We start from the raw sequence: 21,176 nt of genomic DNA on the forward strand, positions 1-21,176 counted from the left end.
TTTAAGTTAATCATCTGGGGACCCCTCCAAAAGGACCCCCCTGGGGGTCCCGACCCACAAGTTGAGAACCTCTGGTATAGATGGGTTCAGAGAGAGTTCTCCCTGCTTGTGGTGAACTGCAGTGTTTTGAGGAACAGAGAATAATTAGAACAACATTCCATTCCTCTCTGCTGCTTCGTTAAACCAATTCAATTAAACTAAAATAAACGAGCTGCAGACAACGTCTGGAACATTCTCTACTGGTTCACTTCTCTCCACAACAACCTGCTTTAATACTGGTTTTGTTCTTTAAAGTACAACCATTTGATTACAATGATTTTACCCCCATTGATTACCAAATGCATTTGGGTCCCCATCTGGCATCAATGGGGGTAAATTTACTATAATAAATGTTTTGTTTTCGGAATGCGACAAATACTGTACAAAAAAAAAATATTATTGAACTCAAGTCTCCATGGCGTGAGTTATCAATAGAGAAAAATATATTTTGGGGGTGAACTACTCCTTTAATGACGTTTTAGTTCTGACTGGTCATAGTGCTGTGTTCTGATTTTCCTCGTTAGGGGTTCCAGGTGGCCCCCAGCTAAATGATGGAGAGTTGGAGACCAAATGGACCCTTATAGATCTGTAACTCTCGAGAGTGTGAAATGAAACCCTTACAGGTCCATTTGGTTTCATTTTAAGCTTCCAGGCTCACCAGACTCTACTTTAGCTTTTGCCCATTCTTTTGTTAGGATCTTAGTTAGGTAGGTCTCAGTCCTGGCTTCACCACATTCTCCCTACAGTATATCAGTACTGTGTTTGTTGGTGATTTGTTGTTGCAAAGCTAATTACCATTTGATGTGTTGTGTGAATGTAAAATAAACTTCAATGCATTTTGAGAGCTGACTCTGTCCTGTTGTTATTGTGTTACAGCCAATGGTTTAGTGACCGTAACAACATGTCTCTTGGAAGCTAAATGGAAGCCACGCCGCTCCCCAAAGACAACGGTCGGGGGCGTGGCGCCTGACGGAGCACCTGATGGAAAAACGGTGGAAGGAGTAATGCAGCAACATTTGGGTTGCTCTTAAAAGAAAGAAAGAAAGAAAGACAGAAAGAAAGAAAGAAAGAAAGAAAGAAAGAAAGAAAGAAAGAAAGAAAGAAAGAAAGAAAGAAAGAAAGAAAGAAAAGTCGGCCAAGTACTACAGTGTGGTTGTCCTTTCAGGCAACTTATGACATTTAGGTTAGGTTAATGGGTGACTGTGACAGTGATGAAAAACTCCCATATCTACTGGGTGAAGTACGACTATGTGCAAACACAGGAGCAAGATGTGTGAGCTGCTGTGATAGAAGAAGGATATCAAATGGAACACAACCACCTTAAAGACTACTGATCATGGTGTATACAGTACATCCCTGCACTGTCTGCATCCAGTAATGTCCATACATGAAAACAGTTCCACTCCTTCAAATGGTACATATTTTATTTTGATTGTATTATATTGTACACTTCTGCTTTGGCAATGTAAACGTATGTTTTCTCATGCCAGTAAAGCCCTTTGAATTGAATTGAATTGAATTGACTGTGGTTAACCAACACAGCCACATTAAGGTTAGGTTGATAGTAGTGGTAGTGGTTGGTTTGTACACTTTATAGAGGGTATGCGCATGCATAAAGTGAATGGCAAATCGAGTGGCAAATCGAGTGGCAAAGTGAGCGGCAAACTGAGTTTAACATTGTTTAACATTGTTTAGTGCAATCAGATAGGACTTTTCTGTGTGGACGTATGGGCTGTCAAGGCCAGAAAGTAGTTTTCTGTGTGGACGTATGGGCTGTCAAGAGAAGACCAGAAAGTAGTTTTCTGTGTGGATGTATGAGCTGTCAAGACCATAAAGTAGTTTTCTGTGTGGATATATGGGCTGTCAAGACCAGAAAGTAGTTTTCTGTGTGGATGTATGGGCTGTCAAGGCCAGAAAGTAGTTTTTTTTTTTTTTTTTTTATATAATTTTTATCCCACAATTTTGTAACCCATTTTTTCACCCAGTGCTAATTGCCTATGTAATCCTGGGCTCTGCTCTCCCTCTGCCGCGCCAAGGGAGACATCGGACTGACCTCATGCTTCCTTCTATGCATGAGGAGTCCAAGTTGCTTCTTTTCACCTGACAGTGGAGATTTCCCTGGTTTGGACGTAGCGTGTGGAAGGAACACGTTATTCCAACCAGTTCCTTTCCCCTCCATCAGGCACCCCGGCTGGCCAGGGGGAGGCATTATTGAGACCAGGATTACGTGCATGTTTTTGTGAGGGTATCAACCCTAGGAGACACGGGGAGAACATGCAAACTCCACACAGAAAGGCCCTATCGCCAACCCCACCTAGGGTGTGGGCGCTGATGACGCGGAGGAGGAACACGCCGCCAGCGCCCACAGCATCCCCCGGCGGGAATCGAACCCGCAGGACCTTCTAGCTGTGAGGCGAAGCACTAACCACTGCGCCACCGTGCCTCCAGAAAGTAGTTTTCTGTGTGGATGTATGGGCTGTCAAGACCAGAAAGTAGTTTTCTGTGTGGATGTATGGGCTGTCAAGGCCAGAAAGTAGTTTTCTGTGTGGATGTATGGGCTGTCAAGACCAGAAAGTAGTTTTCTGTTTGGATGTATGGACTGTCAAGGCCAGAAAGTATTTTTTTGCCACTCAGTAGGCGTTCCCGCATAACTTCCGGGTATGCTGATGATGTCACGAGCATACCCTCTATTGGCGGGCCAGGTTGGGGCGGTCCCGCCCAAATAATATATAATGCGCAGCAAGCGTCCTTCACTGCTCGCAGCCAAGCTGTCTAGAGCGTCCCTTGGAAGTCAAGGGATGCTTGCTGGTGGTGTGTCCGTGTCATGTCATTCTAATTTAGTCCATTGTACTTCCTGTAAGTAGACTTAAAAATAAAACCAGTTGCCTAATCATATTACGGGAGTATCTTATTTTGAAATCCACCGTTTTGAGAGGAAGTGCTTCTGCTTGTTGTTATTGGCTAAAACTAAAGATCATATATGACATGAAAACAATGCTCCTGTGACTTAAAACAATGTAAACACTTTGAAGGTTTGTTAAACTGTTGAACCTCCACAGCAGATTAGGTAAGGAGCTGGTTAATTACTTTCTGCTGGTTTGGCTGCTGTTGTGCTGTGGTGAGAGCATAGATTGTAGAAAATATGTTGAGAGGAGTCAGCATAGAGCTGTTGCTTCGGTATTTTCTCTTTATAGTTGTTTATTTTGTCTTGCTCCAGCGACTAGGCTACTGGATCCTCAACATCTCTCTGTGATACAGTTGTGCTATGCAGGAGCATATGGAGCATGTGTCCTAAACATGCTCAATGTATAGGCGTGTTGTCATTTAAAATAAGCATGTCGTCATGCTGTCATGTAGTTAACGGTTCATTGCTTTTAAATGTTGGAAAGATATTTTGGCTCTGTTGCACTGCACTGTTATGTGCTCTAAATCAGTGCTGAAAGTCTCTCCTCTAATGATGCCATTCTGTTCTTGCACAGTTGGAATTGGCTGCCTTAAAGATGCAATGCTGTGGCTTAGTTCCCCCCCTAAAAGATGATTCAGGTATTATGATTATACTAGGAAGAAGATTTAAAGTTATACCATGTAACTTTTTTTATAAAACAAATCTTAAAATTGTCCTAACTGTTAAATCGCTAAAGTTTTAGAACACCCACTCCGTTATTTTCAGCTTCTAAAGCCTTCTCTTTATATGTTTTCTATGATCCTTGCCGGGGTCCGGATTTCGCGGAAAAATGACGTCATCTGCATCATCCGTATACGTTGTGTATACGTTGGCCAATCACATTGCGGATCATACACACATGATACACTACCGGCCAATTACAGTGCATCTTGCGTCTCTTCAGGAAATAGCTTGCTTCAACAGCTTTGTTTACGCTGGTCTAGAAGTCTAGCATGTCCCCAACCGCTGCTCGTAGAGGGACACGAGAGACCTCTATGGACGCGGTGGTCTGAAGGCCCGGTCCGCGGCGAAAAACGGCCGAAAAAAGCAGACGCGACCGCGGTTTGCTATACTGCTACAGCCCACTAGTTGAGCAACTTACACAGTATATAAAGTTAAAATTAGGTTTTAATGTGGCCACACCCACCAGTTCATTAAGTATGCCTGGTTATCATGGTGGGTGGCGACCCAGCTGAAGTTAGCCACACCCACAGTGTTGGGTGAAAGGTAAAAGGTAAGGGGAGGAGTTTATGATATCATTATATCAGTGTTTTCGGCACTTTTGACCCACAAGGTGTCAGCCTCCAGGAAGAAATCCAAAATACAAAGGGAATACATGATTGCTCATAACAATCACACCAGGGGGTCTAATGAAGTGCTGTCAACACATCACTAGTTGATAGGTGACTGACCAACACAGCCACAGTAAGGTGGTTAAGGTGATTAAGCTCAGGTTTAAGGTGATTAAGCTCAGGTTTAAGGTGATTAAGCTCAGGTTTGAGGAGACTCACTCAGCTCGCAGTGCGCCCCCTCATGGCCAGCGGTGCAGATACACTTTCCAGGATGGAAGCAGGTTCCTCCATTCAGACACGAGGTGGTGCAGTTAACTACACACACACACACACACACACACACACACACACACACACACACACACACACACACACACACACACACACACACACACACATGCAGTATTAGTATACTTGTGAGGCCGTCAACATTTTATATAGATGTTTATGAATATCTGAAGATGAAGATGTGGAGGCGTGTCCATCCTGACCAATGGCCATGTTGCTGTTATGAGGGCGGTAATTTGCACACTACGCCAAGAAGCTATGCATGCACATTTTTGAACATGTGTCAATCTTATTTTGTTTCTTGTCAATTACATTTTCACTACATGCTTTTTAGTTATGGATTGATTAGTTAGTAGACCTACCCATTGTTGTGGACAGACACATTGTGTGCAAGTTGCAAAGTTGCAGTCAGTGTTTGTTTACTGTTTGAGGAGGCAAGATTCATCTACTTATTAGCCAATGTATACAATAATCTTATAAGATTATGGAATAAATGTATAATTCAGATTTTTGCCTTTTATGTTTATTTGTTCATTTTCAGTTAGCGATATCGTGATATATCGTTGATGACATTTCTTGCAATATATTGAATATCACAATATATCGAATATTGTGATATTATTGTTATCGAGAGCCTAATGTCGCGATAGATATCGTATCGTGATATACCAATATCGTCACACCCCTGCTATGCGGTAAAGAGGTCAGGGTGGGAGCTGACTTCACTGCTTCAAAAATATGGTTCTCAATAGAAGTGGATGGTAGTGTTACGGTCACGTCTTCTTCTGCTTGTTTTTACAGCGGTTGGCAACCAACTATCACGGTCACAGTATAAAAACCTCCACCGGCTGTCAGTCTGTCGGTCACAGACTTTAGTGTCATTGTCTAGGTCTTGTATTTCTATGTGTGTTCCCTGGTCTAGTTGTCATGGTTCTATGTTGTCTACCAGCCATGTGCAATCAGTGTGTGTGCATGCGTTCGCGTGCGTGCGTGCGTGCGTGCATGCGTACGTGCATGCGTACGTGCATGTATGTGCGTGTGCTTACCTTTGTCACAGCTGTCTCCATGGTAACCGGGTGGACAGACACACACTCCTGGACTCATGCACACTCCTCCATTCACACACCTGGGAGAGCACAGAGCTACACACACACACGCACGCACGCACACACGCACGCACGCACGCACGCACGCACGCACGCACGCACACACACACACACACAAACACACACACACACACACACACCAGTTAGAGAGATGCATTGTGTTATTTGCAGTTCTATAGAAGGTTGCAATGTGTTATTTGTAGTTCTGCGAGCGTTGCATTGTGGGAGGTGGAGTTTACCTTTCTCACAGTGTGTTCCGTAGAATCCGTGCTGACACTCACACACCTGTCTGTCATTACAGTAACCTCCATTTCTGCACTGGACCAGACACTTAGCTGAGAGAGAGACATAGACATAGAGAGAGAGAGAATTTTTTCTATGAATGTTTTCCCGACAGAATCTACGGGATGCTGGGGTTTAAGGGGTTAATCGCCTTTGCACTCACATTCTACATTCCCTGTGTGTGTGTGTGTGTGTGTGTGTGTGTGTGTGTGTGTGTGTGTGTGTGTGTGTGTGTGTGTGTGCGCGTGCGTGCGTGCGAGCGTGCGTGCGTGTGTAACCAGAGTTGCTTGTGAAGTGTTGTGTTTTTTCTCATGGTTTCTTGTAACTGATACTATGACTGCCCCCCCACACACACACACACACACACACACAGCTGCATGATGCTAACATGCTTCAAGCAGATCTAGCCTCTCCCCCCGCCTCCGCCCTCCTCTGAGTTTGCTGTGTAGAGCAATAACTTCCAATGGAACGACTTTTAGAATGGTTGAAACATCAGTTAACCCTAACCCTGGTGTTAGGAGGAATATGGTCAATATGTGATCTATTTATCATTGTTTAAGATCAATATGTGATCTATTCATCATTGTTTAAGATCGATATGTGATCTATTCATCATTGTTTAAGGCAGGGGTCTTCAACAGGGGGTCCCCAGAGTTACTACAGGGGGTCCTCCGAATCTTTGAGTGATAACAACTTTTTTTCCTCCTTTTTAACCACTTGAACCCTCCTTTTTAACCACTTGAGTTCTGAGAACTTTAGCCAAAAATAGTAGATCTACAAGCGTGTAGATCTGCTATTTTTGGCCATGAGCTTTGGTGTGAGGAAAAATAGCAGACTAAGTACAGAGTGAAAGGTCAAGTGTATTAAGTATTGACAGTTCAAGTGGTTAAATATCTGAAAACACAAATTGCCATGAATCCAAAATACACTGATGATTGTGCTGTCAAACAATGAAACTATATGGAATCTATGAACAGGTTGTGGAGGTCCCTGCTTCATCGCTCTCTCAACTAAGGGGTCCCTGCTTCATCTCTCTCTCTCAGCTAAGGGGTCCCTGTTTCATCTCTCTCTCAGCTAAGGGGTCCTTGGCCTGAAAACGTTGAAGACCCCTGCTTTAAGGTCAATATCTGATCTATTTATCATTGTTTTCACAGAGGCAAGAAGAGCCTGTTATTTTCTTTCCATTTCATTCACTTTCTTCTCTCATGTTTGGATTCTTTTGAAAGAGTTCCGGCCGAGGAGGCGGGGAGAGGTGGGGCCGATCACGAATTTTACCTGACACGTCCATGACATAAAAAAAAAAGGCGTTTACTTTTATTTTGAGGGGAAAACATTGAAACAAGGCTTAGGGTGAGGGGTTAGGGGTTAACCCATTTAGAACGGGTACACATTTTGTGTATCATTATTTTATGCTTTAACTATTGAAAAATAGCAGATATACAAGCTCACAGCGCGGCACCGAGTGCCGCGCTGCGAGCTTGTAGATCTGCTATTTTTGAAAAATCGTGAAAATTAGAATTTTGACCCGATTCTATAAGTGTCTTTTGAATCCTTCTAAGATTTTTTGAAAAAACGATGTTTGTATGTCAACAATCTGGCCAGCCATCGTCAAAGAAAAGGTCCTTTTCATTTAACTGGAGCTCAGTTAGTCTGTTCTTGAGAGACTACTATGTCAGTGGTTCTCAAACCTTTTCATGTGAAGGACCCCCAAAATTATATTTATTTGGCCACGGACCCCCATCTCAAAATATTTAGTTCCAGGGACCACCCAGAAGCAAAATTTGAGTTACAAACGTTCGCTTTGAAAATACATACATTCAAAGATTTGCACACATTTTCACGACTTTTTCAAAAATAGCAGATCTACAAGCTCGCAGAGCGGCACTCGGTGCCGCGCTGTGAGCTTGTATATCTGCTATTTTTCACTGGTTAAAGCATTCAATAATTCTAGGCCTAAATGGGTTGAGGGTGAGGGTGGTGCTCTGACCTTTCTGGCAGGTCTTGAAGAACACAGCGTTGTGAGGAGTCCTGAGCAGGACGGTCCCTCCAGAGTCCATGATGAGCAGAGTGACCTCGAAGGCTGCTACACCGTCCTGATGACCCAGGCAGGGGAACCCCACCTGGAGGACTGGTACACACGCACACACACACACGCACGCACGCACGCACGCACGCACGCACGCACGCACGCACGCACGCACGCACGCACACACACACACACACACACACACACACACACACACACACACACACACACACACACACACACACACGCACACACTCCAGTTGAAATAGGATTACCGTACTTTTAGGCCAGAGAATTATAAGGTGTTGTTATGTGCGTTAACACATGGGATGCCTAAAGCCCCTATCATAGTAGGCACCACGGTGGTAAGCTATCCACCGTGGTGTAGTCTTTTTAAGTCATAAAACTACAACATTGCGTCATTACTCGCGGTGAAGAGCTATCCACCGCGAACCCCAACACATCTCTCTGTTTTTACTATCAGACAGATCGACCCATCACCCCGTTCACTGATTGGTCGATCTAGACCAGTCAGTCACAGTGATGGGACTTCACCGTGACTGACTATGATGGCCTCCACTTGTTTTCTCACTTTAGGTGGAAAGCTTTACACCTAAAATTTGCAGTGATAGGCTCTTCACCGCAGACTCTGATAAGGGCTTAACGCGTCCACACACGTGATAACCCTAGCAGCCCTATTCTTAGTGGAACCTTAGCCAAAACATAGCAGATCTACACGCTCACAACGCACAGAGGTTTGGTGTAGAGGGACAAGAAGAGCAGACTAACTAGTAGCAGGTCAAGTGGTTAAATGTATAAAAATAAACATTAAGCCAACCTACACAGATGATAGTACTGTCAAGTCTAAGCTGTATAACAAATAATCCATGTACATTTTTAATCTGCAACACAATTCTTTACGATATGTAGTGGGGGTCCCTGCTTCATCTCTCTCTCAGAGCTAAGGGGTCCCTGCTTCATCTCTCTCTCAGAGCTAAGGGGGCCCTGCTTCATCTCTCTAAGAGCTAAGGGGTCCCTGCTTCATCTCTCTCTCTGCTAAGGGGTCCCTGCTTCATCTCTCTCTCAAAGCTAAGGGGGCCCTGCTTCATCTCTCTCAGAGCTAAGGGGTCCCTGCTTCATCTCTCTCTCTGCTAAGGGGTCCCTGCTTCATCTCTCTCAGCTAAGGGGTCCCTGCTTCATCTCTTTCTCAGCTAAGGGGTCCCTGGCCTGAAAACGTTGAAGACCCCTGCTCTAACAGACTCACCAGTAGGCTTGTGGGGGACGCTCCCAAACAGACAGACTCACCAGTAGGCTTGTGGGGGACGCTCCCTAACAGACAGACTCACCAGTAGGCTTGTGGGGGACGCTCCCTAACAGACTCACCAGTAGGCTTGTGGGGGACGCTCCCTAACAGACAGACTCACCAGTAGGCTTGTGGGGGACGCTCCCTAACAGACTCACCAGTAGGCTTGTGGGGGACGCTCCCTAACAGACTCACCAGTAGGCTTGTGGGGGACGCTCCCTAACAGACTCACCAGTAGGCTTGTGGGGGACGCTCCCTAACAGACTCACCAGTAGGCTTGTGGGGGACGCTCCCTAACAGACTCACCAGTAGGCTTGTGGGGGACGCTCCCTAACAGACTCACCAGGCTTGTGGGGGACGCTCCCTAACAGACTCACCAGTAGGCTTGTGGGGGACGCTCCCTAACAGACAGACTCACCAGTAGGCTTGTGGGGGACGCTCCCTAACAGACTCACCAGTAGGCTTGTGGGGGACGCTCCCTAACAGACTAGGCTTGTGGGGGACGCTCCCTAACAGACAGACTCACCAGTAGGCTTGTGGGGGACGCTCCCTAACAGACTCACCAGTAGGCTTGTGGGGGACGCTCCCTAGCAGGGGGACGTTGACGGTAGGGTCGTCCATGATGTCTCTGTCCATAGACCGTAACGCCTGGAACTCATAGAAGAACTCCTCCTGAACACACACACGCACGCACGCACACACGCACGCACGCACACACGCACGCACGCACGCACGCACGCACACACGCACACAGATAGATAGATAGAAAGAGCGCACATGTTTTATATTACTATTACTATTGCATTTATATTATGAAACAGACTATTATTTAACAGCAATATTACTACCAATAAGAAAGACACCTGAATTTACCCTCGGAATAAAGGTCTATATTCATGATATCAATTTGGATATCATGAATATGATATATCCATCTATCGAAGTATCGATACAGACAGACAGACTTTGTCTGTGAGCACAGCTGTCCTCTCATTGGCTGTAACACAGATCTTTTCGGGGTGCGCTCACTGTGAAACAAAATAATATTGCAGTTGCAAATTATTTATACAGTGTTTGTTTGACTTAGTTTAGAAAGGAGTCCATGCGGCACTAAAGCTACTAACTTTGAGACGTGTGCTTTGCATGTTTCTGTAAGGTACGTTGTGTTTTATATGCATCGTTAAGGGCTCTGCACACAGGCCCGTTTGCTGCATTTTACTGCATGATTAAAACACATTGGATTTGGTGAGCAAGGCTGTGCGGAATCCTCACTGCGGATCCCAAAAATAGTCATAAAAGGAGTCATTTTTTTTTGTTTTACCGCCTGCGAAAAGACGCACAAATGCCGCAGCCACTTGCCGCATGGCAAATTCTGGAGCCGGTGTGCATGAGGTCATAGAGAATCATTGGTTTCTTTAAAAAAAAATGAAATCATCAGTTTTCTCCGTGCAAAAACGTCGCGCCTGCATGTGTGCAAAACCCTTTCCTCTGCTTCTGTATTTCCGCGTTGAATGAGAGAGGAGTCTGCGCTGCGTTAAAGCCACTAACTTGGAGACGTGTGTTTTCTGTGTTTCTGTCAGAATTTAACAGAGTGTCGTCTCCAAAGACAGTTCTGGTCTGTCTCTGTTTCAACACAACAACGCAGAGAGATAAGCTAAACCGGGTACATGTAGGTTGTGATCCTACTGGGTCTTACTGTAGATCATATTTCTGGTGGCAAAATGCAGCACTCACAGACAGACAGACAGACGGACGGACAGACAGGCTTATATGAACAAAGACTTCGGTGCATAAAAGGACCTGTCATCCTTAGTTACAGACACACACACACACGCACGCACGCACGCACGCACGCACGCACGCACGCACACACACACACACACACACACACACACACACAGAGGGAATGTTTTCAGAGTGAGAGGAGAATGTCTGGCTCTCCTCTCTGCTTTCATCTGTGTGTGTGTGTGTGTGTGTGTGTGTGTGTGTGTGTGTGTGTGTGTGTGTGTGTGTGTGTGTGTGTGTGTGTGTGTGTGTGTGTGTGTGTGTGTCAAAGGGAGAACACATCAATTAGAGGGAGGAACCACACACACACATACAGTTACACACTTACAGTTTGTAGATGGCTATTTTCAGAGCGCAACAAACATAAAGTGTCTTGAATGTACTGGATCTCTTCTATGCTTCTATGCTTTAACTATATAAAAAAAGCAAAACTACAAACAAAACAAAAAACTAGATTTAAAACAAATAGCATCTCTACAAGCTCACAGCGCGGCACTCACTTCACACACTTAGTCTGCCATGTGTTGATTGGGGAAATCTCAATATTTCTAAGTTTCATTACTTACGACTTACGGTTAGGGTTAGGTTTTAGAGTTAGGTTTAGGCATAGTTTTACTGAGGTTAGGGTCCGGGTTAGTGGGACATCGAACAAATGTTAAGTCGCAATATTGACACGCTCCTGTTTAGTTTAACTACTTTTGAATTTGAATCCTGAAAAGTAGTAGCTTTGGACACATGAGACGAAAGATTCCATAATCTACATATTGTCTGTTTGTCTGTCTGTCTGTCTGTCTCTCTCTCTATCTCTCTCTCTCCTGTGTGTTTTCTGTCATGTCGTGCGTCTGAGAATTCGACCAATGTGTGTTTTCTTTTTTTCTTTCTTCCTGGTTGCAGCTGGCGCAGATGTTTGGCATATGTGTGTGTGCGTGTGTGTTTGTGTGTGTGTGTGTGTGTGTGTGTGTGTGTGTGTGTGTGTGTGTGTGTGTGTGTGTGTGTGTGTGTGTGTTTGAACAGAGGGGCCGCTTTGATGGGCGTGCCCCCCCCCCCCCCCCCACGGTCACACGGCTTCGTCAAATACCACAAGAGAAACTCAAAACCCCCCAATTTAGAGGAACCCCCATAACTGGAGCTGCCATTTGGTTCCATGTGTACACTCTCAGTTACAGAGCTGTAAGGGTCCATTTGGTTCCATGTGCACACTCTCAGAGTTACAGAGCTGTAAGGGTCCATTTGGTTCCATGTGCACACTCTCAGAGTTACAGACCTGTAAGGGTCCATTTGGTTCCATGTGCACACTCTCAGAGTTACAGACCTGTAAGGGTCCATTTGGTTCCATGTGTACACTCTCAGAGTTACAGAGCTGTAAGGGTCCATTTGGTTCCATGTGTACACTCTCAGAGTTACAGAGCTGTAAGGGTCCATTTGGTTCCATGTGTACACTCTCAGAGTCAAGAACATGAGCAGTGTGTGTGCAAGGGTTAAATTTCACACGGCTCGGTCGAATGCTTGAATCTGATTGGTCAATCACTGAAGTCAATCATGGGTGTGTTATGTTTGACCTCTGAACTCCAATCAAAGACTCAGAGCAGCACCTGACTGGCTCACATCAATCTACATTGAACTGAGGGACACACGTCAAAACAGTCGCGCCTTCACGCCTCACCCGCCACTCCAATACGCAGGAACATGCAGAGAATGTTAGAGAGGCAGGGGCTGAAACTTCTAAAAGGGTCTTTTGGTGGAAACACCCAAAATAGCCGACCTCCAAGCTCACAACGCGCTGCGAATCCAATGTCTCTCCACCTCATGTGATGTGGATTAACTCATCCCTGCCCAGCTCTGACCGATTCATATTTAGATCTGGTTGGAAAACAACTAGCCTATATCAATGTTGGCAGTGCTGGCTTATGGTTGCTGTTACAGCAACCATGAGACCCAAATTGCTTATTATAAGCAGACATGGCAACGCAGGTTTCACCCAGAGCCAAACATCATTAATTGAGTTTCCCAGGTGTTTGGCCCTACTTCCTGGGAGGGGCCAGGAATAAGGTGAATATTCCCTCGCGGTGAGAAATATCTACACCCCGGGATTTGAACCCGTTGTTCTAGCGGTGAGCCAATAGAGCCGGCCCGCTCGCTCAGGGGAATGTTGACCTCCGGGTCAGAACCGTGACCTTTGACCCCCATAGGAAGGGGGCGTGTCTGATAAAGTGAACATCAAATATGTAAATGGGGAATCAAGCAACTTAAATGAGCTGCTCTGTATTATTGCCATACTACTGTGTTAGGTTTGCTTATTTATGTACAGGTATTTGTGTCTGAAGTGACAGATAACAAATACATATCATTATTTAACTCAACAACACCGTTATGGACTTCAGTTCATTGAGCACACGTCTTTAACATCAACCCTGGCCCCCGGCATCCAGTAGTGCTCCAAGTATTGGACTACACGTTCAGGGACGTGCTGGGTCCCTGATTCAGCCCGGGAAAAAGAGTTGGAGAGGCCCTCATTGCGCGCTATAGAGAGAGATCTCTCTATAGCGCTGCTGCTACTCAAAGATTTGCCATTTCAGATCATGACAAGTGACAAGCCAGTGGGCGAATTACATGAGTTATAGTTCGTCGTTGTCGGGTGGAGACCTTGTATGTCCAAAACCGTTTGTTTTGTATTTATCATTCTAAAAATGATCTAAACTAGTGAAAACAGCCGATCTACAAGCACACAACGCCTCGCACTGCGATGCGTTGTGTGCTTGTAGATCGGCTGTTTTCACTACTTTTGTGTGACGGCCTTGTATGATGAAGCAGGGCTTTGCTTTGCGAAAAAAAAATCGACACATTTGAAACTTGGAGTTTCTGTCCGACAGTGACGATTTACTTTGTTGGCCCCCCAGCCCCAAATATGGAACGAAGGCCAACATTTTATTTTTTATTTTTTTCCTAATGGTCGGCATGGACTGGCTGGGAATGAACCGGCCGTTCGGGAGTTGTCCCGCTTTTCCCAATGGCCAGCACGTCCCTGTACACGTTGCACGACAGAACCTGTCAGACCTCCTCAAGGAGGAGAGACACCCCAGAGCAGAACCTGACATCTGCTGACCTGGGTTAGGCTTAGGGTTAGGTTTAGGCTTAGGCTTAGGCTCCGGCTCCTCACCATTCCTCCCAGCAGTAAGAGGACAGTTGGCGATAGAGCTTTCAGTGTGGCAGCCTGGAAGTCTCTCCCCATGGCCATTTGCCAAATGCCAACATTAGACTCCTTCAATTCTGCACTTGTTCATGCAGGCTTTTGGAAATGAGTTTGTTTATTTGGGTTTTTTGAAAGGCACTATATAAATTCAAGTTATTATTATTATTATTAATAGAATTATTATTATTACCTGTCTCGCAGCGCTCCAGGTGAAGTTCACATTAGGGGTGGGCGATATGGAAAAATACAATATCACGATATTTTCCCAAGCTGTATCACGATACACGATTTTATCACGATTCTTTTTCACGTTGGTTTTTATGGTTATTTTTCAAGGTACTTGACAAAAACTAGACTCTCTGGGTTCCTTTTGGGAGGTCTAAATTGAACTTTACAAGTATGTAACTCTGACAGTATAGAAATGAAACCAAATGGACACTTACGGGTCCATTTGGTTTCATCTGTATACTGTCAGAGTTAAGTGGAGACCTTGACATTTTAAAGTTTGAGAACTACTGATTTAGACCAAAATGCAGGTTTAAATTGAATTCTGCAATGAATCTCTGTATTAACGATTAAACAGGATTTTTTACAAGGCTCCCTCAATTGTATCACGATATATACGATACCTCTGAAAAGGCATATCGTGGAGACATAGTATCGTGGAGACATAGTATCGTCTCAACGATAATTATCACCATATCGCCCACCCCTAGTTCACATGCTGGATGTTGACAGGTATGACAGACAGACAGACAGACAGACAGACAGACAGACAGACAGACAGACAGACAGACAGACAGACAGACAGACAGACAGACAGCTACCTGTCTAGCAGCACTCCAGGTGAAGTTAATATTCTGGATGTTGACTGGTATTGCAGGCATCCTCTGTTGAGCCTTCCTGAAGTCATCAGTGAACGGAGCCATTTTACCCTCCGACACAATGAGGATGTCCTCCTCGAAACCTGCATAGACACCAATACAATGTACACTATTATTAACACACACTGCATAGACACCAATACATTAATATACACACATATTAACACACACTATGTCCTCCTCGAAGCCGCCTGCATAGACACACATCCAATGTTACACTATTATTAACACACACTCTGCATAAACACCCATAAAATGTACACACATGTTAATACACACACTGCATAGACACCCATGCATCAATGTACACACATATTAACTAAGGCTGGGCGATATTAGGAAAACCTTCCATATTCGATAACGTTGTTGAATACCTTGATATTGATATTACTCACAATATTAGTAAAAACAATTGCATTGTAGTTTTTTAATGTTTTTCTGCTTTAGGTCCACTGCCTGCCTAAACCAGATAATGAATAGCATATCCATGCATGCACACTGCACAGTACACATAGAATAAAGACATTAAATGCCTTATTTCCATTTTCCAACAATTGAAATAACCACACCTGGTTACAGATGGACTGCTTGTGCTACGTGCATGCATAGTGTGTGTGTGTGTGTGTGTGTGTGTGTGTGTGTGTGTGTGTGTGTGTGTGTGTGTGTGTGTGTGTGTGTGTGTGTGTGTGTTAATTAATTTGACACATACACCAATACCTCATTTCAAGCTGTCTTCGTTGCTATGTATACCTCGCATATTGATACCTCGATATCGATACATTTTCGATATATTGCCAGCCTTAATATTAACACACTGTGTGCTTCCATCTATCCACACATCCATATAGATACATACATCGTAAATAGATTAACCCCAAACCTACCTCCGATTTCCACTGTAAATATCTCCTATTTCTCTTCATTACTAGTATTTATTTTCCCTTGTTTTATTTATTGTTTTTTTTTATGACAGCTTTTTCCCCTTTTTGTAACTGACAGGTTCCCTATGCATAGTACTGTGTTCTATCAATGTTATATGAGATACATAAACCAGTGGACCAGTGAACTGTGAACTGTCATGAACTGTTCTTTTTCCTATTGCAAACTTCTAATAAATTATTCAATCAACCAATCAATCAATCAATCAATCAATCAATCAATCAAAACCAGCACCTATATTCAGTAAAGATGATAATGATTACCTATCTATACTATAATTTTGCGAATGTCTGTCTGAGTGAGTGAGTGAGTGAGTGAGTGAGTGTCTGTCTGTCTGTCTGTCTGTCTGTCTGTCTGTCTGTCTGTCTGTCTGTCTGTCTGTCTGTCTGTCTGTCTGTCTGTCTGTCTGTCTGTCTGTCTGTCTGTCTGTCTGTCTGTCTGAAACAGCGTTTCTCCTCAGTGGCTGGAGCAATTGATCTGAAATCGCATCACCATTAGCATATGAACACACCTAACATAACTGTGAAGCCCGTTTGTCACTTTCACAAATCATATACTGTATATTAGCATTTTTATGGTGTATCTATATCTATTTAGCCTACAGTACCTTTTTCTGGCCCTGTTACAGATGTTGTCCAAAAATCATGCAGATCGGTACACAGTATCTCTGTAGCTGTTAAATGGAACGGGTATTTCTTACATTGATGCTCCTACATATTAGCATGCAAGCACCAGTTAAAGTTACTTTCCATCCCTCATATACTGTGTGCACAGTGCACATCCCATAACCCACACACTGCACATCATTTCGGAGCTCATATCTTTGAACGGGTAAGGGCTAGTCATATAAATATATGAGATAATAGCCTACGTTATAATAACAACATACCTAACATGTACATAGGCCTATATATCATATCATATCATATATGAATATAATTAATATTTATATATGATAACAACATACCCAGCAACCTGGCCTGGCTCCCTTCTATCCACATGAACAGATATATCATAATCATTAATATATTTAATACTTATAATAAGTTATAATAGTAACATACCTAGCAGCACTCTGGCCTGGTTTCCATCTATCCACATGTACATAATATATTTAATATTAACAATAAGTTACTGTATAATATAACAACATACCTAGCAGCACTCTGGCCTGGTTCCCATCTATCCACATGAACAGTGATGACCCAGGATCACCACCAGGTCTCTCCGCAGCGCCGGCGGAGCGGCTCAGGAAAGCAGCCGAGCAGAGCAGCATGAAGCCGGGGTGGGAGAGCAGAGAGGAGCGGTGAGGAGATGGAGGAGACATCCTGGACAGATGATGATGTTTCTCCTACAAAGATCTGATGAAGATCTGATGTCTGTTACTGTGATCCTATGGTCACTGATCTGCTCTCTCTCTCTCTCTCTCTCTCTCTCTCTCTCTCTCTCTCTCTCTTTCTTCTCCTCTGGAACAACTCTACTTTTCTTTTTCTTTTTTTCTCTTTTTCTCCGCCTCTCATTGGTCCAGAGTCTAGAATGAAGAACCTCCCTGGCTTCACTCACGTTCTCTTTGAAGCTCTGTGTGTGTGTGTGTGTGTGTGTGTGTGTGTGTGTGTGTGTGTGTGTGTGTGTGTGTGTGTGTGTGTGTGTGCGTGTGCGTGTGCGTGTGTGTGTGTGTGAGTGAGAGACGTGCATGCGCACCACTGGGGGTGTAGGATGCTTGCACGGCCACAAGGTGGCAGAATCGCACTAAATGTAAGATTCCTCAAAAAGCTCTCCATTGATAGATTGATTGAAGAATGTATTCTCACTAGCATAGCTACAGTTTCATGACGGTACAGTTCACTGGTACAAGATCAACTAAAAGGATGAACACCACAATAAATCTTCTGGGCTTGTTTTAATTGGGGTCCTTTTACTCATATAACAGACGGATAGAACAGTTCTCAACCTCTGGGTTGGGACCCCCAGGGGGTCCGGGTCCCCACATTATTGTGGGGGTTCCCCAGACGATTAACTTAATGTGCAACATTGTTTTCTCTCTCAACAGTAAACAAACCAACATAAAGTTCAAGTGTATAGCCTAGAGCATATCTGCACATTTCTAAAGTGACAATTTAAGGACTTTTTAATAACGTAGGCCTGCCGCCTACACAATGCAAGATGGACACTACCTGACTAAACCAGTGTTTTTCAAACTTTTTTGACTCAGGTCACCCCTGTAAAAACACTGTTAACGTTTAGAATCTTACATCATATTACACAACGTACAGTAAACATAACATGCACATCTTTCTACCTGAGATACAGTAGTCTATGTCACAGAGAAATATCAGTTTCCATCAGAACTGACTGGAATTGACCACTGTTGTTCTTAATATACGTAAACGACATGTCATCTGCTTGTGACTGCAATCTGTTTCTGTTCGCGGATGACTCGGCTCTCCTAGTCTCAGGCAGAGACATATTGCAGGTTGAAAAGGCCCTTAACTGTGAACTTAACAAGATCTGCACCTGGCTCAATGACAACAGACTCTCAATTCACCTAGGCAAAACTGAATGTATCCTCTTTGGATCTAGTCAGAAACTTAGCCTAGTTGAGAACTTCACAATTAAAGTAGGTGACACTGTGATAGAAAGAAAAAAACACATCTGCTACCTGGGTCGCATCCTGGAGGCTAACCTATCCAGTGAAAAAATGACCACCAAGGTAATCAATAAAGTCAATCAACGAATCCGCTTCTTGCAAAGAGTTGCCCCGCTGATCAATATTAAATCCCGAAAGACACTATAGGAGGTGCTCTTATTGGGCCCCTCATTGATTACGGAGTCCTTGTCTGGTATCGCGACGCCCCAGCTGCCTTAAAGCTTAAGCTCCAAACAGCCCAAAACAAACTAATTAGGGTTGTGCTTGGTCTCCCTCCTCTGACCCACCTTACCGAGCATCACCACGAAAGCGTGGGGTGGCTCAAAGTAGCTGACAGAGTACAGCATCTTGCAATGGGCCTGGTGTACAAGATACACTACACCTCCAAGATTCCCATGTACTTGACAAACTACTTCTTAAAGGTCAAGGATGTTCACGATCATAACACCAGAGGCAGCTCCACTAATCATCATCAGCGTAGATTTAACACTAAACAAGGTGCTAACTCGTTCTCCTGCTATACCATCAACATGTGGAGCGCCCTTCCACAAGCCCTAAAGGAGAGCAAATCCCTAGCCTCCTTCAAAATTGGTATGAAAAGTCACCTTCAGTCAGCAGCTACCCGTGACTTGTAAATAGACTAAGCCCCCATGCTCCCCCCCCCCCTTTTCTTTGTATTCTGCTTTTTTGTATTTGATGTTATGCTTTTGAAACTGATATGATCCTAGATAAAGTACTATGTTCTATCCGTCTGTCTTTCAATGTTATATGAGATACTTAAAGTGTGGTTCCTGTGGAAATAAGCCTCGGCTTTCTAGGATCTCCTTTTAGTTGACCTTGTACCAGTGATTTGTACTGTCATGAAACTGTACTTTTTTCTATTGCAAACTTCTAATAAATTCTTCAATCAATCAATCAATCAATCAATCAATCAATCAATCAATCAATCAATCAATCAATCAATCAATCAAATACTTGATGTTTAACCACTTGAACCCCAGGCCCCAGCATCCCTATTCTGCGGAGAAGGTTCACCAAAAATAGCTGATCTATAGCTTGTAGATCGTCTATTTTTGGTGAAGAGAGTTGGCTGTAGATGGAAAAATAACTCATCAAGTACAGTGCAAATCAGGTCTCTTTTACTGATCACAGTGATGAATTCCACATATTATCAGATTATTCTGAGACATCCCTGGACTGGCATCACTGCACCCTATAGTGCCACGTACGGCACCCATTTTGATAAACCCTGGTCTAACCACACGGCCACTGAGCTGATAATGAGCTGGGTGATAAATTAATGGATAATAATGGAAAGTTTCTCTGCACGACAACAAATATTCACACATTTACATATTGTAATATATGACATAGGAAATGTAATTCAGGGGTGCAGTGGTCGAACAAAACCTACACCCAGTGTGAATGGGAGCGTGCCAATATTTCGACAAAACGATTGTTCTACGTCCCAGTATTTCGACAAGGGTGAATGTTAACCTGGTGAAATGCTAACCCATGCCGACACTGGTGAATGTTAACCTCTATGCCTAAACCTAACCCTAAACTCAGTAACCCTGACACTGGTGAGTAGCTATAACCTGCCAACGTTGGTGGTCGAGGTAATGACACATAGAAATAGTGAGATTTCACTGTGTGAAGTGAGTGGTGCACTTTATGAGTTAAGTTCATTTCAGTCCGAGTGTATCAAAGGGTGCGTTCGGAAATGCGCACCGGGTGTGTGCTCAGTGTAGTGAGTGCCTAAACCTAACCCTAATCCTAACCCTAACCACACCCGGTGCGCATTTCCGAACGCACCCTTTGATGATACACTCGGACTGAACCACCAGCAGAAAACACTCTCCCCTGGGGGTACAGCAAAGCTGTGTGTGGGCCACCAAAATGGGTTGCAGCCAGGGCTGGTTCATGGCCTAAGCAATATATGCGGTCACGTAGTGCCACAACCACTAAGGGAGCCACATCACAGGGAGAACATTTGTTTTGTCATGTATCTCTATATTATTATATTATTATTTAATATGCAATAAAACGAAGACCTCACACAGGACAACAGAATACTTTATAATATGCCACTGCTGCTGTGGTTTGTGTGTTCCAAAAGGACCAATCCTGCAACAATTGGAATTCAACGTTAGCCAATGGACCAATCCCCAATCACATACACACCCATTGTAACTGTTACAATGGGTGTGTATGTGATTGGGGATTGGTCCATTAAGGTAGTAGTCTATATGAAATATTGTATGAATCCGTCTTGATCACATGACTATAGAGATACTGTGTATTTATTTGATTTTTGGATCAAATCCGATGGAGTAAAGTTGCTCTGAATGCCCTCCTACATCCTTACCCTAGGGATAGTTCAGATTTGTGTACTTAAAGCTTGATGTAATACTTGCATGGATGCAAATTAAAGCAAACTTGAATAGGCCT

At 43.9% G+C, this 21,176-nt stretch overlaps 1 protein-coding gene across 1 annotated transcript in view; it reads right to left on the bottom strand.

The window, feature by feature from the left end:
* Window positions 1–17,405, bottom strand: part of wif1 (wnt inhibitory factor 1) — a gene marked incomplete at both ends in the record, with an annotated part of 21,687 nt that extends 4,282 nt beyond the window's left edge. Inside the window, 7 exons of the mRNA XM_080753898.1 lie at window positions 4,495–4,590; window positions 5,610–5,705; window positions 5,909–6,004; window positions 7,939–8,079; window positions 9,844–9,952; window positions 15,083–15,222; window positions 17,234–17,405. Coding sequence (XP_080610024.1) covers window positions 4,495–4,590; window positions 5,610–5,705; window positions 5,909–6,004; window positions 7,939–8,079; window positions 9,844–9,952; window positions 15,083–15,222; window positions 17,234–17,405 — 850 coding nt within the window. The remainder of the gene's footprint in view (window positions 1–4,494; window positions 4,591–5,609; window positions 5,706–5,908; window positions 6,005–7,938; window positions 8,080–9,843; window positions 9,953–15,082; window positions 15,223–17,233) is intronic.
* Between the last annotated feature and the right edge of the window lie 3,771 nt (window positions 17,406–21,176).

Source organism: Nannobrachium achirus, assembly GCF_963921795.1.
Source record: "Nannobrachium achirus genome assembly, chromosome: 23".
Lineage (NCBI taxonomy): Eukaryota > Metazoa > Chordata > Actinopteri > Myctophiformes > Myctophidae > Nannobrachium > Nannobrachium achirus.